The sequence below is a fragment of the Prinia subflava genome, chromosome 8, assembly GCF_021018805.1.
Source record: "Prinia subflava isolate CZ2003 ecotype Zambia chromosome 8, Cam_Psub_1.2, whole genome shotgun sequence".
NCBI classification, from domain to species: domain Eukaryota; kingdom Metazoa; phylum Chordata; class Aves; order Passeriformes; family Cisticolidae; genus Prinia; species Prinia subflava.
Genome location: NC_086254.1, coordinates 17861306 through 17878282, shown reverse-complemented (window position 1 = coordinate 17878282; position 16977 = coordinate 17861306). Strand labels below are relative to the sequence as shown.

General features: G+C 70.4%; 2 protein-coding genes across 2 annotated transcripts; one reads left to right on the top strand and one right to left on the bottom strand.

Annotated features, from left to right (window-relative positions):
- Positions 1–734: 734 nt before the first annotated feature.
- LOC134554298 (basic proline-rich protein-like) lies at positions 735–11326 on the top strand. Its single transcript, XM_063404838.1, has 4 exons — positions 735–908; positions 5157–5395; positions 10360–10648; positions 11136–11326. The coding sequence occupies exons 1-4, from the start codon at positions 735–737 to the stop codon at positions 11232–11234; spliced, it is 801 nt and encodes a 266-aa protein (XP_063260908.1). The 3' UTR covers positions 11235–11326.
- On the bottom strand, positions 11279–16523 carry LOC134554297 (all-trans-retinol 13,14-reductase-like). The gene is made up of 12 exons (XM_063404837.1): positions 16333–16523; positions 16023–16205; positions 15236–15465; positions 14559–14754; positions 13925–14122; positions 13705–13830; positions 13248–13386; positions 13057–13166; positions 12755–12921; positions 12507–12663; positions 11665–11995; positions 11279–11333 (listed from the first exon to the last, which is right to left on the bottom strand). The coding sequence occupies exons 1-12, from the start codon at positions 16499–16501 to the stop codon at positions 11279–11281; spliced, it is 2061 nt and encodes a 686-aa protein (XP_063260907.1). The 5' UTR covers positions 16502–16523.
- Positions 16524–16977: the final 454 nt, after the last annotated feature.

Genomic DNA, 16977 nt, shown 5'->3' with positions numbered 1-16977 from the left:
GAATGCGGGACAAGGGGTTGGGGGCTGGGAAAAGGGAAGAATTCCCACTTTGAATGAGGGGAAAAAAAATAATAAAGAAGAAGAAGAAAATGAAAAAAAAAAGGAAAAGGCTGGAAAAGTCGTTAGGATCCTCGGAAGCAGAGTGGGAGACACCGAGCGCAGGCCTGGGCTCCTGCAGGATTTTGGGTGCTCAGGAGGGGGGCACCCACCCACTCCCGCTCCTCAGGGGTGTTGGGGATGGGGGTGTCACACTCAGCCCCCCCTCAGCTTCTGGGGGAATCCCAGAGCCTTTCCCGTGTGCTCCAGACTGGTTTTTACTGGTGCGAACTGGGTGTGCGGCCAGAGGGGTGAGAATGGAGGCAGCCCCCCAAAAAGACGGGGGTCACCCCAAAAACTTCGAGGCCACCCCAAAAATCGGGGAATCCTCCCCAAAACAATCAGCGGCCACGCCAAAAACTTGGGGGATGCCCAAAAACGCAGGGGGTGCCCCAAAAGTTTATGGGCGCCCCAAAAAGCCGGCAGGTGCCCCAAAAATCCTCCAGCCACCTCCAGGCCGGGGGTTGACCCAAGGGTGGGGGCGAGGATGAAGGGGGAGGGGGGGGCTCAGCCCTTTTGGGTCGGAATCGCCTAAAAAGGGGGCGCGGGGGTTCGGGGGGGCGCGGGGTTTGTTTGCCGCGGAGCTGGAGCAGACGGCGGCATCTGGAGCGCGTTACCTCCCCCGGCTGCCCGGACACATGGATCCCATTAATTCCCTTTTTCCCCCCCTCTTCCCGCGGCAGCCCCGGGAGCGGCTTCTGTGCCCCCCCCTCATCGCCCCCTCCCCATCCCGCACCCACAGGACCCCCCTGGGGCGTGTCCCCCCCTTGGTGGCGGTGCCAGCCAGGTGTCCCGCCGGGGGGGACACGCAGGTGGGTGATCCCGCAGAGGGGGGGTCCCCTGCCCTTGTCCCCCCACCACGCCACCCCCAAGGAGCCCCCTGGGGAGGGGGGGGTCCCCGAGACCCGCCCTGCTCAGACCCCATCCCTGACCCCCCACTTGTCGCCTCCCCCATGGGGACGTGGTGGGCGTCGCGGTGCCTCAGTTTCCCCCGCGGCGGCCGCAGCCTGGCACCGCCCCGGCTATTCCTGGTGGCCTCCGGCCCTCGGCGCCCTCAATTGCGGCGTCGGGGCAGAACCCCGTAATCACGGCCGCGGCTCCCCGGCTATTTCCAGGGAAAATTGCTTAAATTGGCCTCCGGGCTGCCAACGCCGCGCCGCCCTCGGCGGGGGCAGCGCCGGCCCGGGGGGGGCAATGGGGTGCTCCTGTCCCCAGCGGGGACCCCCGGCTTGAGGAGGGGACCTCGTCCTGCCCGGGGGTCCCTGCGCCCAGGGATGGGGGCAGTGGGAGGGGGAGCGGGGGTGTGACCCCTCCCAGGGGCTGGGACCCTCCTGGGGGGGCTCATTTCTCCCTCTGCACCCCCAAATTCACCCCACACCCAGGGCTGGGGGTCACCCCCCGTCTGCACCCCCTCACCAGGGCTGGGACCCCCCTGGGGGGCTCAGAATCCAAATCTGCACCCCCTCACCAGGGCTGGGACCCCCCTGGGGGGCTCATCCCCTCCTGCACCCCCTCACCAGGACTGGGACCCCCCTGGGGGGCTCATCCCCTCCTGCACCCCCTCACCCCAGGACGTGGGGCTGGAGCAGAGCTGGGGGTGCATGGGGGCAGTTTTGGGGGTCCAGGGGCTCGGGGGGGTCCCAGGCCGGGAGCAGCCGCCCAGCCCAGCCCAGGCCTCCCTGTCTGGGCTCGCAGAGCCGGGATGGAAACTCTGAGGGACGAGCTCCACGCCGAACATTTTCCGTTCCCGACTCCCTTTTTTTTCCCCTTTTTTTCATTCCTCTGCTTTTTCTTTTTCTTTCTTTCTTTCTTTTTTTTTTTTTCCCTTCTCCTCTTCAGTTTCATTGAAGAATTTGCTGCCCCCCCGCAGCCCCCGGGGAGGGGGCGATGGGACTGGGGGGATGTGGGGGTACCCCGGGCACCCCTCAGCCCTGAACCCCCCAGGAAAATCATCCCGGGATTTGTGAGAACGGGGGCAGGAACGGGGACGGGACAGGGATGGGGACAAGGGTGGGGACGGGCTGGGCGCAGGTTTGGGGACAGGGACAGGCCGGGGACAGGCACCGGGGGGTGACAGCGGTGGGAAGGGGCGCGCTCCCGCTGCCGGCGCTCCGGGGCTGGCCGGGAGCGCTCCCGGTGACCTCATCGGCCGCGTCTGGCCCGGGGCCCGGGCTTGGCGGGGACGGTGGCCCCGGTGCCACGTGGCCGCGCCGTGGCGCTGCCAGCACCGCGCGGGGCTGGGGGATCCCCCGGGGGAGGGCTGCACCCCAAAAGCTCGGGGCGAGGGGCTGAGAACCCTCCCAGGAGCCCCCCAGGAGGGAGGGGGGGAAGGTTGGGTGGGTTTGTGGGGGCCAGAGCTGCGGGGTGTCCTCTGCACCCCAAAGGGCTCCTCTGGCACCGAGCTCACCCCAAAAGCTGCCGGGCTGAGGGGGGGGTCTGGCTGCCGGGGGGGGCTCAGCAGCGCTTGGGGCGCTTGGACTGGGCTTGGGGAGTTTGGGTGGGTGGGAGGAGCTGCTGGGGTGGGGCCCTCAGGTGGTTTGAGTGCGCGGGGTTGGTTTGGGTTGGGGGTTACCCGGGGTGTTTGGGGTTTAGGGCCGGGGGTGTTGGGTTGGGGTATTTGGGGGGGTGGGCTGGAGACGGTTTGGGTCAGGGGTTGGGGTATTTGGGTTTTTGGGGTTAGAGGTTGGGGTATTTGGGTTGGGGGGATCAGGGGTTGGGGTATTTGGGTTTTTGGGGTCAGGGTTGGGGTATTTGGGTTTTTGGGGTTCCTGGGCCGGGTCTGGGCCCCGCTGTGGACTCAGCACCCCTCCACCCCAAAGGAGGGGCTGGGGCCGGGCAGGGGGAGCGGGGCCCGCGCCCCCCCCGGCCCCACCGCCCCCAGGGAGGGTCCCTCCAGCTGGAGCCCGGCCCAGCAGCAGCAGCGATGCTCCAGCTCTTCCTCCTCCTCCTCCTCCTCCCGGCCCCACGTCAGCACCTTCCTCCCGGCCCTCCCTGCCGGCTCCCCCAGTTCATCCCAGTTCCCTGCCAGGGCCCGGCGCAGCCGAGGGGGTTTAACCCTTCCCTCGCAGCCTGGGGGTGTCCCCACGCCCCTTCCGTGTCCCCCCCAGCCCCACGGAATCCCCAAAACTGGCGGAGATCCCCCAGTTGTCCCCCGGGGTCCCCATTCCCGGTGGGATGTCCCCAATCCTGCAGTGCCCCCCCCGTCCCTGCCCTGCTCCCCCATCCCCACAGCGACCCCCGTCTCCACGGGGTCCCCATTTCTGAGGGGTCCCCTCATCCCTTCCGTGTCCCCCCCATCCCTGTGGTGTCCCCCCCGTCCCCGCGGTGTCCCTGCGGTGTCCCCCCCGTCCCGCCACGTCCCCCTGGCAGCGGGACTGGGCCGTCGTGGAAATAGAGCGGGGGGGGCCGGAGGGGGGGGTGGGGAATTGGGCGTGGCCTGTCCTTGTGGGCGTGGCCTGCGGGGAGGGGGCGCGGCCACCCAACAAAAGGTTTTCAAAGGGATGAAATTGGGGCAAAGCCAAAAAACTTTAAAAGTCTTCCCCTCTCCCCCACCAATAAAAAAACCCACCCACCCCCATCCTCCGGGCTGGTCCCTGGCCCTGCACACGTTTGAGGGGAAACTGAGGCACGGCGGAGCCGGGGACCCCCGCGGTACCGGCACGGACCCCAGGAGAGGCAGCAGGGGGGGATCCCCGCTCCAGCCCCGCCGGGAGCAGCCGCGTCCCCGCACGGGGACAGCGAGGGTGGCGGGGCCGGGCGGGGGCCGGGCGGGTCCCGCTGGCCGCTGCCTCCCCTTGGCGGGGCTGCCGAACCCCCCCGAAATCTGGGGCGGGCGCAGGATGCCCTTGGCTCCCTCCCCACCCCTGACACGTCTCCGGCACAGCCTCCACGTCGGCAGCGGGAGCGGGGCCGGGGCTGTGCCGGGGGCTGGGGGGGCCGGGGGGATCCCCCCGGGCCCGGCCCCACCTTGCTCACCTCGCGGGGGGCTCAGCACGGGGACCACCCGCCCGGGCAGGTCCCCGAGGGGCTGGCAGGGGAGCGGGCAGGGCTGGGGACAGTGCCACAGACAGGGCTGGGGACAGTGCCACCGGCAGGGCTGGGGACAGTGCCACCGGCAGGGCTGGGATGTGCCACGCTGTGCCATGGGCAGGGCTGGGTGCCACCGACAGGGCTGGGGACAGTGCCACAGACAGGGCTGGGATGTGCCACGCTGTGCCACAGGAAGGGCTGGGCCGTGGGCAGGGGTGGGGACAAGCCACGCTGTGCCACAGCCAGGGCTGGGATGTCACACTGTGCCACAGGCAGGGCTGGAATGTGCCACCGGTGGCGCTTGGGGACACGCTGTGGACAGCGCTGTGGCAGGCCTGGGCACACGGGGCTGTGCCAAGGCGACACACCGGGTGCCACCCCCGAGGGCTGCGGGGCTCCAAGGACACCTGTGGCACCCACGGGGGGCAGGGGCTCAGTGCTGCCCCACAGGGCTGGGGGGTTAAAGGGGGTCATGGGGAACCCAAGGGGGGCTTCCAGGGGCTGATGGTGCCACGCTGTGAAGTGTCCTTGGCTGTGACACTGTCCCTTGTGCCAGCTGCATGTCTGTCCCTGCTGTCATATAACCTGTCATCCATCCATCCATCCATCCATCCATCCATCCATCCATCCATCCATCATCCCTCCATCCATCCATCCATCCATCCATCCATCCATCCATCCCTCCCTCCCTCCCTCCATCCATCCATCCCTCGATCCCTCCATCCATCCATCCATCCCTCCATCCCTCCATCCATCCATCCCTCGATCCCTCCATCCCTCCATCCATCCATCCATCCCTCCATCCCTCCATCCATCCATCCCTCGATCCCTCCATCCCTCCATCCATCCATCCCTCCATCCATCCATCATCCATCATCCATCCATCCATCCCTCCATCCATTCCCCACCCATTTCACTACTTTAAGTTCTTTTTATTTATTTCTCCCCCACCCCTCTGCCCTCCCACCCCCTCTGCACCTCCTCGGGTGACACCCCTGCAGCCCCCGCCCGTGTCCCGCCTGTGCCCTCAGGGACAGACCCCAGGGGCCACCCCCGGCCCTCCCCGGCGCCTCCCGGTGCCGCCGGTCCCGGTGCAAGCGCGGCCGGTGCCGGTGGCCGCGCTGCCGGCGGTGTCCGGCTCCAGCCCCGCGGCGCGGAGCCAAATTCCTCCGCCTCCGCAGGAAGCCGGCGGCGCTGGCGGCGCGGCGGGGCCGGCCCGGCCGGAGCGATGCCGGAGCGATGCCGGAGAGGGCTGGAGCAGAGAAAGGAGGTCAGCCCCGAGCCGCCAGCGTCACCCTGGCAGCGGCAGCGGCGGCGCCTTCGAGGAAGCAGGGCGAGGATCCGGCCCCGTGACGTCCCCCCGGCACCGCCCGGCCCCGGCGCCTCGCTCGAGGAACCGGCCCCGGGGAGTCCCGGGAGCCCCGGGGAGCACCGGGCGGGGGGGTTCGCTCTCCACAGCCCGAGCGGGAGGAGGGGGCGCCTCCTGACGGGGGTGGGCTCGGCCGTGGCTGTCCCGGGAGCCTCAGGGGTGGGATGAGGGAATGTTCGGCTCAGGCAGTGCCGGCTCTGGGATTTCCCTCCCTGGGTGCTGCTCCCATCCCTGGGCTTCGTTCCCGTCCCCAGGTACCGCTCCCGTCCCCAGGTACTGCTCCCGTCCCCAGGTACCGCTCCCACAGCCCTGTTGTCCCTCCAAGCCCAGGTGATGCCCCCACCCCTGGGTCCCTCTCCGTGTCCGGGCGCTGAGCTCACCCTGGTCCGTGCTCCCACCCATGGGTGCTGCTCCCACCCTCGGTACGACCCCACCCTGGCCAGCGCCCCCTCCCCGCGGTGGGAATCGGGGGTCCCTGCCCCTCTCCCGGCGCTGCTCACACACAAACGCGGCTCAGTGGAAAATGTGAGCGGGCGATAACCGGGGCCGCGCCGGGGCCAGCTGGAACAGCGCGGGCTTGGCCGCGGCCCCGCCGGGCCCGGGGCGGGCGGGGACCGGGGCACCCGGCGGGGGGACAGCCCGGGACCCCCTCAAACCCGAGCGTCCCCACCCCCGGCACCCGGCCCGGCCAGGGGACACAGCGGGGACACGGGACACAGCGGGGACACGGGACACGGAGCTGCTGCGGGCCTGGTGGCGCCCGGGCCCTGCCCTGCCCTGGGGCAGGAGGAGACCCCGGGATGGCGGCAGGGTGGAAACGCCCCGGGATGGTGACAAGACGAGAGCATGAGACACCCAGGGATGGTGACAAGAGGAGGATGAGACACCCAGGGATGGTGACAAGAGGAGAGGATGAGACCCTGGGATGGTGACAAGAGGACAGGATGAGACACCCAGGGATGGTGACAAGAGGAGGATGAGACACCCAGGGATGGTGACAAGAGGAGAGGATGAGAGCCCGGAATGGTGGCACCTGGGCAGCACAGACAGGCACAGGGACAGTGGCACATAGACAGGGCAGAGGTGGCCATGGGTGGGCTGGGTGGGCACTTCAGGGATGGTGCTGGGTGGGGACCTTGGTGACACCCTGGCATGGGGACAGATGGGGACAGTGAAGATGCTCAGGGATGGTGGCACGTGGGCAGGACAGAGATGCCCTGGCAGGATGCGGATGCCCGGGAATTGTGCTGGATGGGGGAATGGAGATGCCTGGGATGGTGGCAGGTGGGCAGGACAAAGACCCCCGGTGATGGTGGCACCTGGGTGGATGGAGGTGCCCAGGGATGGCACTGGCAGGGAGAATGGAGGTGCCTGGGGGAGGATGGAGGTGCCCAGGGGAAGATGGAGGTGCCCAGGGCAGGATGGAGGTGCCCAGGGGAGGATGGAGGTGCCCAGGGCAGGATGGAGGTGCCCAGGGGAGGATGGAGATGCCCAGGGCAGGATGGAGGCGCCCGGGGGAGGATGGAGATGCCCAGGGGAGGATGGAGATGCCTGGGGGAGGATGGAGATGCCCAGGGGAGGATGGAGGTGCCTGGGGGAGGATGGAGGTGCCCGGGGGAGGATGGAGGTGCCCGGGGGAGGATGGAGGCGCCCGGGGGAGGATGGAGGTGCCCAGGGGAGGATGGAGGTGCCCAGGGACGGTGAGGACGGCGCTGCCAGCTGGGCAGGACGCAGATGCCCGGTGCCGGTGCCAGGTGGGGAGGATGCAGGTGCCCGGGGCCGCTGCCAGGAGGGCACGGGGAGGTGCAAGCGCGGCCCCGCGGCCGGAGGTGTGTGGGCCGGGAGCAGCCGTGGCCGAGGAGCCCGTTTGTTTCTCATTAGCGGCTCTTGGCAGGAGCTGTGGAAAAAATAGCTTCAAACAGGGAGCTGGAAGGGAAAAGGCTGGGCCGAGGGAGGGGAGAGGGGCCGCGGTGGGGAAGGGCGGCACGGGGCCAGGCGGGGGCGGGGAGGGGGCCGGGGAACGGTGGCCGGGATGAGGTGCGGGGATGGGGACAGGGGGACACGCGGGCTCCGCTCTGTCGCAGTGCCCGGGGAGCGGCGGCGGGGTCCGGGGAGGGGTCTCGGTCGTGTCTGTGCCTGTGCACACTCGGACACGCTTGCACACGCGGGTGTGCACACCCCGTGGCCCGAGGGGACAGGGACCCGGGCTGGGCACCTCCAGCCGCACGGGGCATCCCGGCCCCCGCCCTCCCAGGGAAACTGAGGCACGGTGGGAGCCCCGCGGGGCCCCGGCCCCGGGCCCGGCCGGCCGCAGCCACCGCCGCTTCTCACGTTTTGGGGGGAGCCCGTCACGGCCGCTTACGCAACCGCGAGCGCCGGCAGCGCTGCCAGGGCAGCGCGGGGGGAGCGGGGGGCCCCGGGGTGTCCCCGGCCTCCTGCCACCGCCGGGATCAGCGGGGACAGCGGCGCGTCCCAGCCCGGTGTGGCTGTGCCCGGGTGGCACCGGTGCCCGTCTGTCCCTCGTGTCCCCTCCCGGGACGCCGCCCTGGCCTGGGAACCGGCAGAGCGGCGAGGCGGGGTCACCCGGGGACACGGCCGGGGATGGCGCTTGTCCCTGCGCCGGGGCTGGTGGCACCGTGGCAGCCTTGGCAGCGGGCGCGGGGTTGGCACAGCCGAGGGTCCGTGTGCCAGGGATGGTGTGCGTGTGTGTCCGTGTGTGTCCGTTTGGTCCATGTGTGTCCCGGTGCGTGCACCCTCCGGTCCCGTTCCCGGTCCCGTTCCCGTTCCCGTTCCCGTTCCCGTTCCCGTTCCCGTTCCCCTTCCCCTTCCCCTTCCCGTTTCCCATTTCCCGTTTCCCGTTTCCCGTTCCCTGGTCCCATTCCCCGTTCCCGTTCCCGTTCCCGTCCCCGTTCCGGTTCCCGTTCCCGTTCCCGTTCCCGGTTCCGTTCCCGGTCCCGTTCCCGGTCCCGTTCCCCCCCGGTTCAGCCACCAGCACCCACCTGGCGTCGTGGACTTTTCTGCCTCCAGCTGGGATTTAATTCCGCCCTCCCCGAGGCTGGAGGAGCCCAAAGGGAGCCCCGGGCACCCTCCCATGCCCTGGGGGACACGAGGGGACACGAGGGGACACGAGGGGACACCCGCCCGCGCCCCGGGGGTTGAAGGAGCCCCGTGCCCGGCAGCAGAGACCCGGCACACTCACGAGGGGGAGCTCACCTGCCTGAGGGGGGATCTCACCTGCCTGAGGGGGGATCTCACCTGCCTGAGGGGGGGCTCAGCCTCATCGGGAGGCCGATTTTGGGGGGTCCCCACGGGGCACGGGAGGACATCGGTGGCCAATCCTCCGCTAAGCCCCTGAGCCAATTACGCGGCCGGAGCCGCCTGACCCGTGCGGCCGAGCCCCGGTGCCCCGGGCAGCCCTAAACCCCTTAGGGGGATGATCCTGCTTAGGGCATCCACGGCCCGATCCCCCCAGCCCTCCGCGGCTCCAGCTCCTCCCGAACTGTCCCCTCGGCCCCCCCAGCCTTGTCCCCTCGGCCACTGCCTCCCCACCTGCTGCTGGCCGCTCGCCCACTCTGTCACCCGCTGCCGCAGGGGGGGCACCCCGGATCACCCTCAGGGGAGGGGGGTGATCACCCCATGGGGCACCCCCGGATCACCCCGGATCGCTGCTGGTTCACCCCCCAGATCATCCTCCTGATCACCCCAGGATCACCCCCGGGTCACCCTCCACTCACACCCGGTTCAGCCCCCGGTTCAGCCCCCGCTCAGCCCCGGTTCGCCCCCCGGTTCAGCCCCCGCTCAGCCCCGGTTCAGCCCCCGCTCAGCCCCGGGTCAGCCCCCGCTCAGCCCCAGTTCGCCCCCCGGTTCAGCCCCCGCTCAGCCCCGGGTCAGCCCCCGCTCAGTCCCGGTTCAGCCCCGGTTCAGCCCCCGCTCAGCCCCGGGTCAGCCCCCGGTTCAGCCCCGGTTCAGCCCCCGCTCAGTCCCGGTTCAGCCCCCGCTCAGCCCCGGGTCAGCCCCCGGTTCAGCCCCCGCTCAGCCCCGGTTCAGCCCCCGCTCAGTCCCGGTTCAGCCCCCGGTTCAGCCCCCGGTTCAGCCCCGGTTCAGCCCCCGCTCAGCCCCGGTTCAGCCCCCGGTTCAGCCCCGGTTCAGCCCCCGCTCAGCCGGCGCGGGGCTCAGGGCGCTGATGGGATTTGGGAGCTTACGCTGCTGAGCCGGCGGCTCTTCACACCCGCGGGGGGATCCCGCTCCTTCGGCCTCAGCGCTGGCGCCTCGCCCTCCCCTCGGCCCGGGCACGACTCCCGGCAGGGCCAGCGGTTCCCAGTGCCACCCTGAGCACCCCCTGTGCCACCCTGAGCACCCCCTGTGCCACCCTGAGCACGCCCTGCTCCACCCGGGCCACCCTCTCATCCCCCCGGTTTGGGGACAGCCCCCCTCAGCGGGGTGCCAGCACCCTTGGCATGGTCCCACTCTTATAAAAACCCCAAAGTGGCCCAAATCACCCCAAACTGCCCCACGGCGGGGTGCCCCGAACCCCCCCACCCAGGGCAAGGTCCGCAGTGGGGCAGGGAGGGTGCAAAGGGCGGCGGGCGTGGGGCGCTGGGCGCGGGCCGTGGGGTGTCCCCGGTGCAGAGGGCGGCGGTGGCACCGAGGTGACGCGGCGGCGCCGGGGGACACCGGGTTCGTGTCGCTGGCGGGGGGCCAGGGGGTCACGCCCGCGGGGGATCCCTGGGGACGGGGACATGGAGAGACCCTGGGAGCCCTGCGGGTGTGGGGACAGGGCCGGGGGGGGGGGGGGACAGACACCGCGGGGCGTCGGGGAGGGGGGGACATGCCAGCCCCCAGCACGCACCTCTCGGTGTCCCCAGGGCCATGTTCTTCCTCTTCGTCATCACCTTCATAGCCATCACCGTCCTCTTCCTCACCTTCCACATCCTCCGCAAGCTCTGCCAGGACCCGGTGCCGCCCCCCGCCTACAGGAGCCCGCAGGGCCCCGCGCCCCCTCCGCCCTACCGAGACCCCCCGGGCCCCGCGCCCCCTCCGCCCTACCGAGACCCCCCGGGCCCCGCGCCGCCCCCGCTGCCCCTGCTGCCCGCGCTGCCCGGGCTGCCCAGCGGCGCCGTCCCCGGGGGCCTGGAGCCCCCGCCCTACAGCGAGGTGGGTCCCGCCCGGCCGGGGGCTGGGCTGAGCCCGTGCGGGGTGCTGGGTGATGGGTGCTGGGTGATGGGTGCTGGGTGATGGGTGCTGGGTGATGGGATGTGGGGTGCTGGGTGACGGGATGTGGGGTGCTGGGTACTGTGGGGTGGGGGGTGCTGGGTGCTGTGGGGTGGGGGGTGCTGGGTGATGGGATGTGGGGTGCTGGGTGCTGTGGGGTGGGGGGTGCTGGGTGATGGGATGTGGGGTGCTGGGTGCTGTGGGGTGGGGGGTGCTGGGTGACGGGATGTGGGGTGCTGGGTACTGTGGGGTGGGGGGTGCTGGGTGCTGTGGGGTGGGGGGTGCTGGGTGATGGGATGTGGGGCGCTGGGTGCTGTGGGGTGGGGGGTGCTGGGCCGCCTTGCCCACAAGGGGGGACACCCTCCTTCCCTGGGGGTGACACCCCCCAATGTGCCACGTGTCCCCCCACGCTGACCCCCGTTGCCCTCAGGTGACAGCGAAGCCCTTCCTGTACCCCCTGCCCCCGGGGCCGTGCCCCGAATGTGGCCACAACCCCGCGGCTGAGCCCCCCTTCACCACCCGGACCTAGAGGCGACCCCCTGCAAGGACAGCTGGTGACAATTCTGCCCTCACTCAGGGGGACAGGGACCCTTCGGGACCACCCCGATGGCCGGGGCCCACGTCCCCCCTGTTTCCCCAAGCCATCCCTCTGAGAATTCCCCTATTTATTGTATTTAAAAGTGTAAAGAACTCTGGACTCTGATGCTTTGGGGGGCTGGGGAAGATCAGGGAGTACAGAGGGACAAAGGGGGGGAAGTTTAAGGAGGGTTCTGCACCCCACTTTCACCCCAGCTGTGGGTGCTCCCTGTGCCCATCCCATCCTCATCCCAGTCTCCATCCTCATCCCAAAATACTCTCCATTCCAGTCTCACCCCTATCCCATCCTATCCCCTCCCCGTCCCCTCCCCATCCCATCCATTCCTGTCCCTGTCCCTGTCCCTGTCCCATCCCTCTCCCACCCCCATCCCCTCCCCAAGGACGGCTGCAGGCCTGTAGGACACACGGGTTTATTGAGCTGGGAGCCACCCCCAGCCCGGGGCCACCCCCCAGGACAGGTGTCCCCCAGCACAGGTGTCCCCAGCACAGGTGTCCCCGGGCCCGCCGTCCCCTCACGCCGTGTGCCGGCCCTGGCGCCGCTTGATTTTCCTCTTGAGGAGCAGCAGGTCCAGGTAGAGCAGGCGGCCCAGGACGGCCGAGGCGCAGAGCAGCGCCCCGTGCACGGCCCCCGCCAGCCCGCAGGAGAACACGTCCTGCCCTGGGGACAGCCACGGTGGGACAGGGACACCCCGGGGCGGGACAAAGCCACCCCCGGGGCGGGACAAAGCCACCACAGCCAGGGACCCCTCCCACTGCGGGGACAGCGTGGGGACAGCCACGGTGGGACAGGGACACCCCGGGGCGGGACAGAGCCACCACAGCCAGGGACACACCCCTCCCACTGCGGGGACACCCTGGGGACAGCCACGGTGGGACGGGGACATCCCGGGGCTGGACAGAGCCACCACAGCCAGGGACCCCTCCCACTGCGGGGACAGCGTGGGGACAGCCACGGTGGGACAGGGACACCCCGGGGCGGGACAGAGCCACCCCCGAGGCGGGACAGAGCCACCACAGCCAGGGACACACCCCTCCCACTGCGGGGACACCCTGGGGACAGCCACGGTGGGACGGGGACATCCCGGGGCTGGACAGAGCCACCACAGCCAGGGACCCCTCCCACTGCGGGGACACCCTGGGGACAGCACGCAGAGCCCGGAGCTGGCCGTGGGGACAGCAGGACGTGGGGACACAGCCTCACCTGTCAGGTAGAGGTTCCTGACGGGCGTGTCGGGCCTGAGCGCGGCCAGCACGGCGGGGCTGAAGCGGCGCAGGTCGTGCTCGGTGCCGTACATCTCCCCCCGGGGCGCGCCCAGGTAGTGCTGGTTCGTCAGCGGGGTCGCCGCCTCCACGAACTCCACCTGCGCGGGGAGGGGGCTCGGGGGGCGTCAGGGTGCACGGGGGGCACGGGGGGACCCCCCGGCGGCGCGGGACGCCCCGGCCCGTCCCCACCTTGTCCCGCAGGTGCGGGAAGCGCTGCAGGGCCCTCTCCAGCAGGCGCTGCGCGATGTCCATCTTGTAGCGCTGGTACTCCGGGCCGCGGTGCCGCGGGCCGCTCCCGGCCCACTCCTCGAACCACTCGTACCGCGCCATGGTCAGGATGGTCATGCAGGACCTGCCTGCGGGGCGGGGACAGCCGGTGACGCCCCCCGAGGGATTGCAGAGCCCCTGGGCCCGCGGAGGGGGGCCGGGGGTCCCCCCGGGGCGGTACCTGGGCCCGCGGAGGGGGGCCGGGGGTCCCCCCGGGGCGGTACCTGGGTGTCGCTGCTCGTACGTGGGGTCCTTGGCGGCGGGGAAGGTGATGAACATCATGGCCAGGTTCTCGGGGACCTCGTCGCGGCTCAGGGCGGCGTACTGGGTCATCCTGAGGGACGGCAGGGGGTGAAGCCCCCCGCGCCCCCGCCCACCCGCCGTGCCCCCACCCCGGGGTGCCCGGAGCCCTCACATGGCGTCCAGGTCGTTGTGGGGGTAGATCCAGAAGTTGGTGGGGGGCAGGCCCAGCTCGGCCGCGCTGCCCCGGAGCCCCACGAACACCAGGAAGGAGCCCATGCCCGGCCGGACCATGGCCAGGCGGGAGCGGACACCTGCGGGGACAGCGGGGTGACACCGAACCGAGGGTGTGCAGGGGACACGGGGGTGACACCGGGCCATGTCCGGGCAGGGGACACGGGGGTGACACCGGGCTGTGCCCGGGCAGGGGACACCGGGGTGACACTGAACCGAGGGTGTGCAGGGGACACCGGGGTGACACCCGGCCATGGTTGTGCAGGGGACATGGGGGTGACACCAGACCGAGGGTGTGCAGGGGACACTGGGGTGTCAGGGACGATGAGGGTGTGGGGACGCTGGGGACACCAGGGGACACTGAGGACGCGAGGGGCGGGGGACACGAGCGCCGTTACCGGGGTGGCCGCGGACGTGCGGGGGCAGCAGCTTTCCGAAGGTGTTGAAGAGCCCCGCGTCCGAGATGACGAGCGGGGCGCGGATCTCCAGCTCCTCCTGGCCGGGCCCCGCCCGTACCGCCACCCCTGGGGACAGGGGCGGGTCAGGGGACACGCGGGGAGCCACCACCCTGTCCCCATCCCTCGGGGCGGGGGGGGCTCGGGGGGTCCCGGCGCTCACCCAGGGCGGTGCCGTCGGGGCTGACGAGCACGCGCGTGACGGGGGCGCGCACGAGCACGGCGCCCCCCGCGCGCTCGATGACGGGCACGGCGTGGAAGGCGACCTCGCTGGCCCCCCCCCGCGGGTACCAGGCCCCGCGCTGGTAGTGGTGAACCATCAGCGCGCTCACCAGGAAGCTCGAGTCCCGCGGGGCCGTGCCTGCGGCGACAGGCGATGACACGGGCACGGCTGGCCCCCGCTGCAGGGCGGGGCGGCCATCCCGTGTCGCGACATGGGGCTCCTCACCGCAATATCGCGACGCAGCCCGACCCCATCACCACGGTGCCCTGCCCTATCGCAATGCATCCCTCTAGTATCGCGACACAGCCCACCGCTGTCACCACGGTGCCCTGCCCTGTCACAACACATCCTCCTGCTGTCACGACACAGCCCTCCCGCAGCCTAACGTGGCCCTCCTGTGTCACGACACGGCCCTTCCCACCGCGATACAGCCGCCCCCATCCCAGCACCGCCCATGTCGCGATGGTGCCACCACCCGTCGTGACACGACCTCCACCACTGCAGTACCGCCCTCCTCCTCCACCCGGCGCCCTCCCTGTCGCGACAGCCCCTCCCCATCGCGGCGGCCCCGGACCGTAGAAGAGGTATCCGAGGAGGGCGCGCAGGTCGCGGTCAGAGGTGAGGCCGGCGGTGGCCTGGCTGTGGCTGGTGGTGGCCATGCGGAACACGGGGGACAGCAGTGGCAGCAGCCCCGAGCGCAGCAGGGCGGTGACAAGCCAGCGCGGGGACAGCTTCAGCAGCGCCAGCAGCGCCGCGTGCCGCGAGGCCACCTGTGTGACATAACCGTGTGCCACTGTCACCACCGTCACCACCTGCACCAGCTCGGGGGCGGCTTCGGCAGCGCCAGCAGCACAGTGAGGACACCCGTGTGACATCGCCGTGTGCCACCACCTGTCACCACCACATCCTCAGGGTTGTCACTGCCGTGCCCCCAGGGCCACCCGTGGCTCAGCACCTGTCCCCCCCAACATCCACGTCCTTGTTATCCCCAGAATTTGTCCCTGCCATGCCCGTCACCTGTGTCCCCTCCGTGTCCCCTCTGTGCCTTTGTCCCCACCATTCCCATCACCCTTTCCCCACCACACCCATGTCCCCACCACGACTGTCACTTGTGTCCCCACAGCCCCTTCCCCACCACAAGCACCCCCACGCCTGCCCGCCAGCCACATCCCCACTGGTGCCACCACCCCCCAAGCCGAGCCCTCCTTGGGGACACGCTGTCCCCACGGGGAGGTGACACCAGGGCCGCACCTTGCAGAGCCTCATGAACTCCCTGATGGCCGCCCTCTCGGCCGGGAACTGCTCCTCCAGCGCGGTGACAAAGGCCACCTTGCCGGAGCGCAGCAGGTAGCGCCGCGCGCCCAGGGTCACCTCGTCGTAGGGGTCGGGCAGGCGGTGCCAGCACAGCTGCCCGTCTGTCACCTGGTCCAGGGCCACCCGCAGGAGGCTCCCCTCGTGCAGCTGCCCCACGTAGTGGATGCCTGCGGCGTGGGGACAGGGGACACGAGGGGGGACAGTGGGGACACCACAGGGACACATGGTGGGAGCAGCGGGTTCGGCTTTGGCTGGTGTGTGACACTGAGGGGTGGGGTGGGACCTTGGAGGGACAGGGACAGGGCAGGGACACGGCAGGGACATGGAAGGGACATGGCAGGGACACAGCAGGGACATGACAGGGACATGGCAGGGACACAGTATGGATATGGCTCAGACATGGCAGGGACACAGCAGGGACATGGTAGGGACATGGCAGGGACACGGCAGGGACATGGTAGGGACATGGCAGGGACACCATATGGACATGGCAGGGACACGGCAGGGACACAGGCACTGCACACACTGGGGCTGGCAGCAGGTTCACAGTGGGGCACAGTGTCACAGGGAGGTGACAGAGGGTGACAGGGGGTGACAGGGGGTGACAGGGAGTGACAGGGGGTGACAGGGGGTGACAGGGAGTGACAGGGGGTGACAGGGGGTGGCAGGGAGGTGACAGAGGTGGCAGGGGGTGGCAGGGCTGCCCGGGGTCGGGGGTCCTCACCCACGTCGAACTCGACGCCGTGCTGCTGGAAGGTGTGGCAGCAGCCCCCGGCCTGCTCGTGCTGCTCCAGCACCAGCACCCGCCGGCCCGCCTTGGCCAGGGTGGCGGCCACCGCCAGGCCCCCCACGCCGCTGCCGATGACCACGGCGTCCAGGCGGTCCGGCACGCGCTGGGCGCTGAACCCTGCGCACACGCGTGTGACAGTGACCGCCGGGGACACCGAGCCCTGCCCGCGGGACACACGGACACACGGCGTACACATGGACATTCGGACACACGGACACACAATGGACACACGATGGACACTCACCCCGCTTCAGCACCCTGTCCCGGGTGCGCTGGTCGGTCACCAGTGGCCGCGGTGGCTCCAGGGGTGGCCCTGCGAAGGGGTTGCCGGACGGGGCCAGCAGCCGATGGGCCACCCGGGCCAGCGCCAGCGCGGCCAGGGCCAGCGGCAGCAGCAGCAGCACAGGCCACATGGCTGTCACGGCGTGTGGCTCTGCACGGACACGGCACGGGCACGGCACGGACACGGCACAGCCCGGCGTGGGCAGCCCCAGCCCTTATAGCCACGGCAGCTTAGGGACACGGGGATTATGGACGGGCTTTAGAGACAGCCCTGCTTAAAGGCACAGAGCTCCTGGACACGGCACTGCACGGAGGGGGCACCCATGGACACAGAACCCACGGACAGGGCACCCCATGGCACCCCCTGGCACCCTGTGACACCCTGTGACGTCACCCCATGGCCATGGCACCCCATGGCACCCCCTGGCACCCTGTGACACCCTGTGACGTCACCCCATGGCCATGGCACCCCATGGCACCCTGTGACACCCTGTGACACCCTGTGACACCCTGTGACGTCACCCCACGGCCATGGCAGCCCGTGGGAGGTGCCCACGCGTGTGCACGAGGTGGGGACATGCGTGTCACCGGTGTGTTGGGGCCGTGC

What these genes read in the sequence shown, in the direction of transcription:
- LOC134554297 (XM_063404837.1), bottom strand. Translation starts at nt 16,501, where the DNA reads ATGTGGCCTGTGCTGCTGCTGCTGCCGCTGGCCCTGGCCGCGCTGGCG. An exon ending in GGACAGGGTGCTGAAGCGGG is followed by an intron (nt 16,206 to 16,332) that starts GTGAGTGTCCAT and finishes GCGTGTGCGCAG; the next exon opens with GGTTCAGCGCCCAGCGCGTG. An exon ending in CGTCAGGAACCTCTACCTGA is followed by an intron (nt 11,996 to 12,506) that starts CAGGTGAGGCTG and finishes CTTTGTCCCGCC; the next exon opens with CCGGGGTGTCCCTGTCCCAC.
- LOC134554298 (XM_063404838.1), top strand. Translation starts at nt 735, where the DNA reads ATGGATCCCATTAATTCCCTTTTTCCCCCCCTCTTCCCGCGGCAGCCC. An exon ending in CCGCCGGGGGGGACACGCAG is followed by an intron (nt 909 to 5,156) that starts GTGGGTGATCCC and finishes CTGTGCCCTCAG; the next exon opens with GGACAGACCCCAGGGGCCAC. An exon ending in GGCTGGAGCAGAGAAAGGAG is followed by an intron (nt 5,396 to 10,359) that starts GTCAGCCCCGAG and finishes CGGTGTCCCCAG; the next exon opens with GGCCATGTTCTTCCTCTTCG.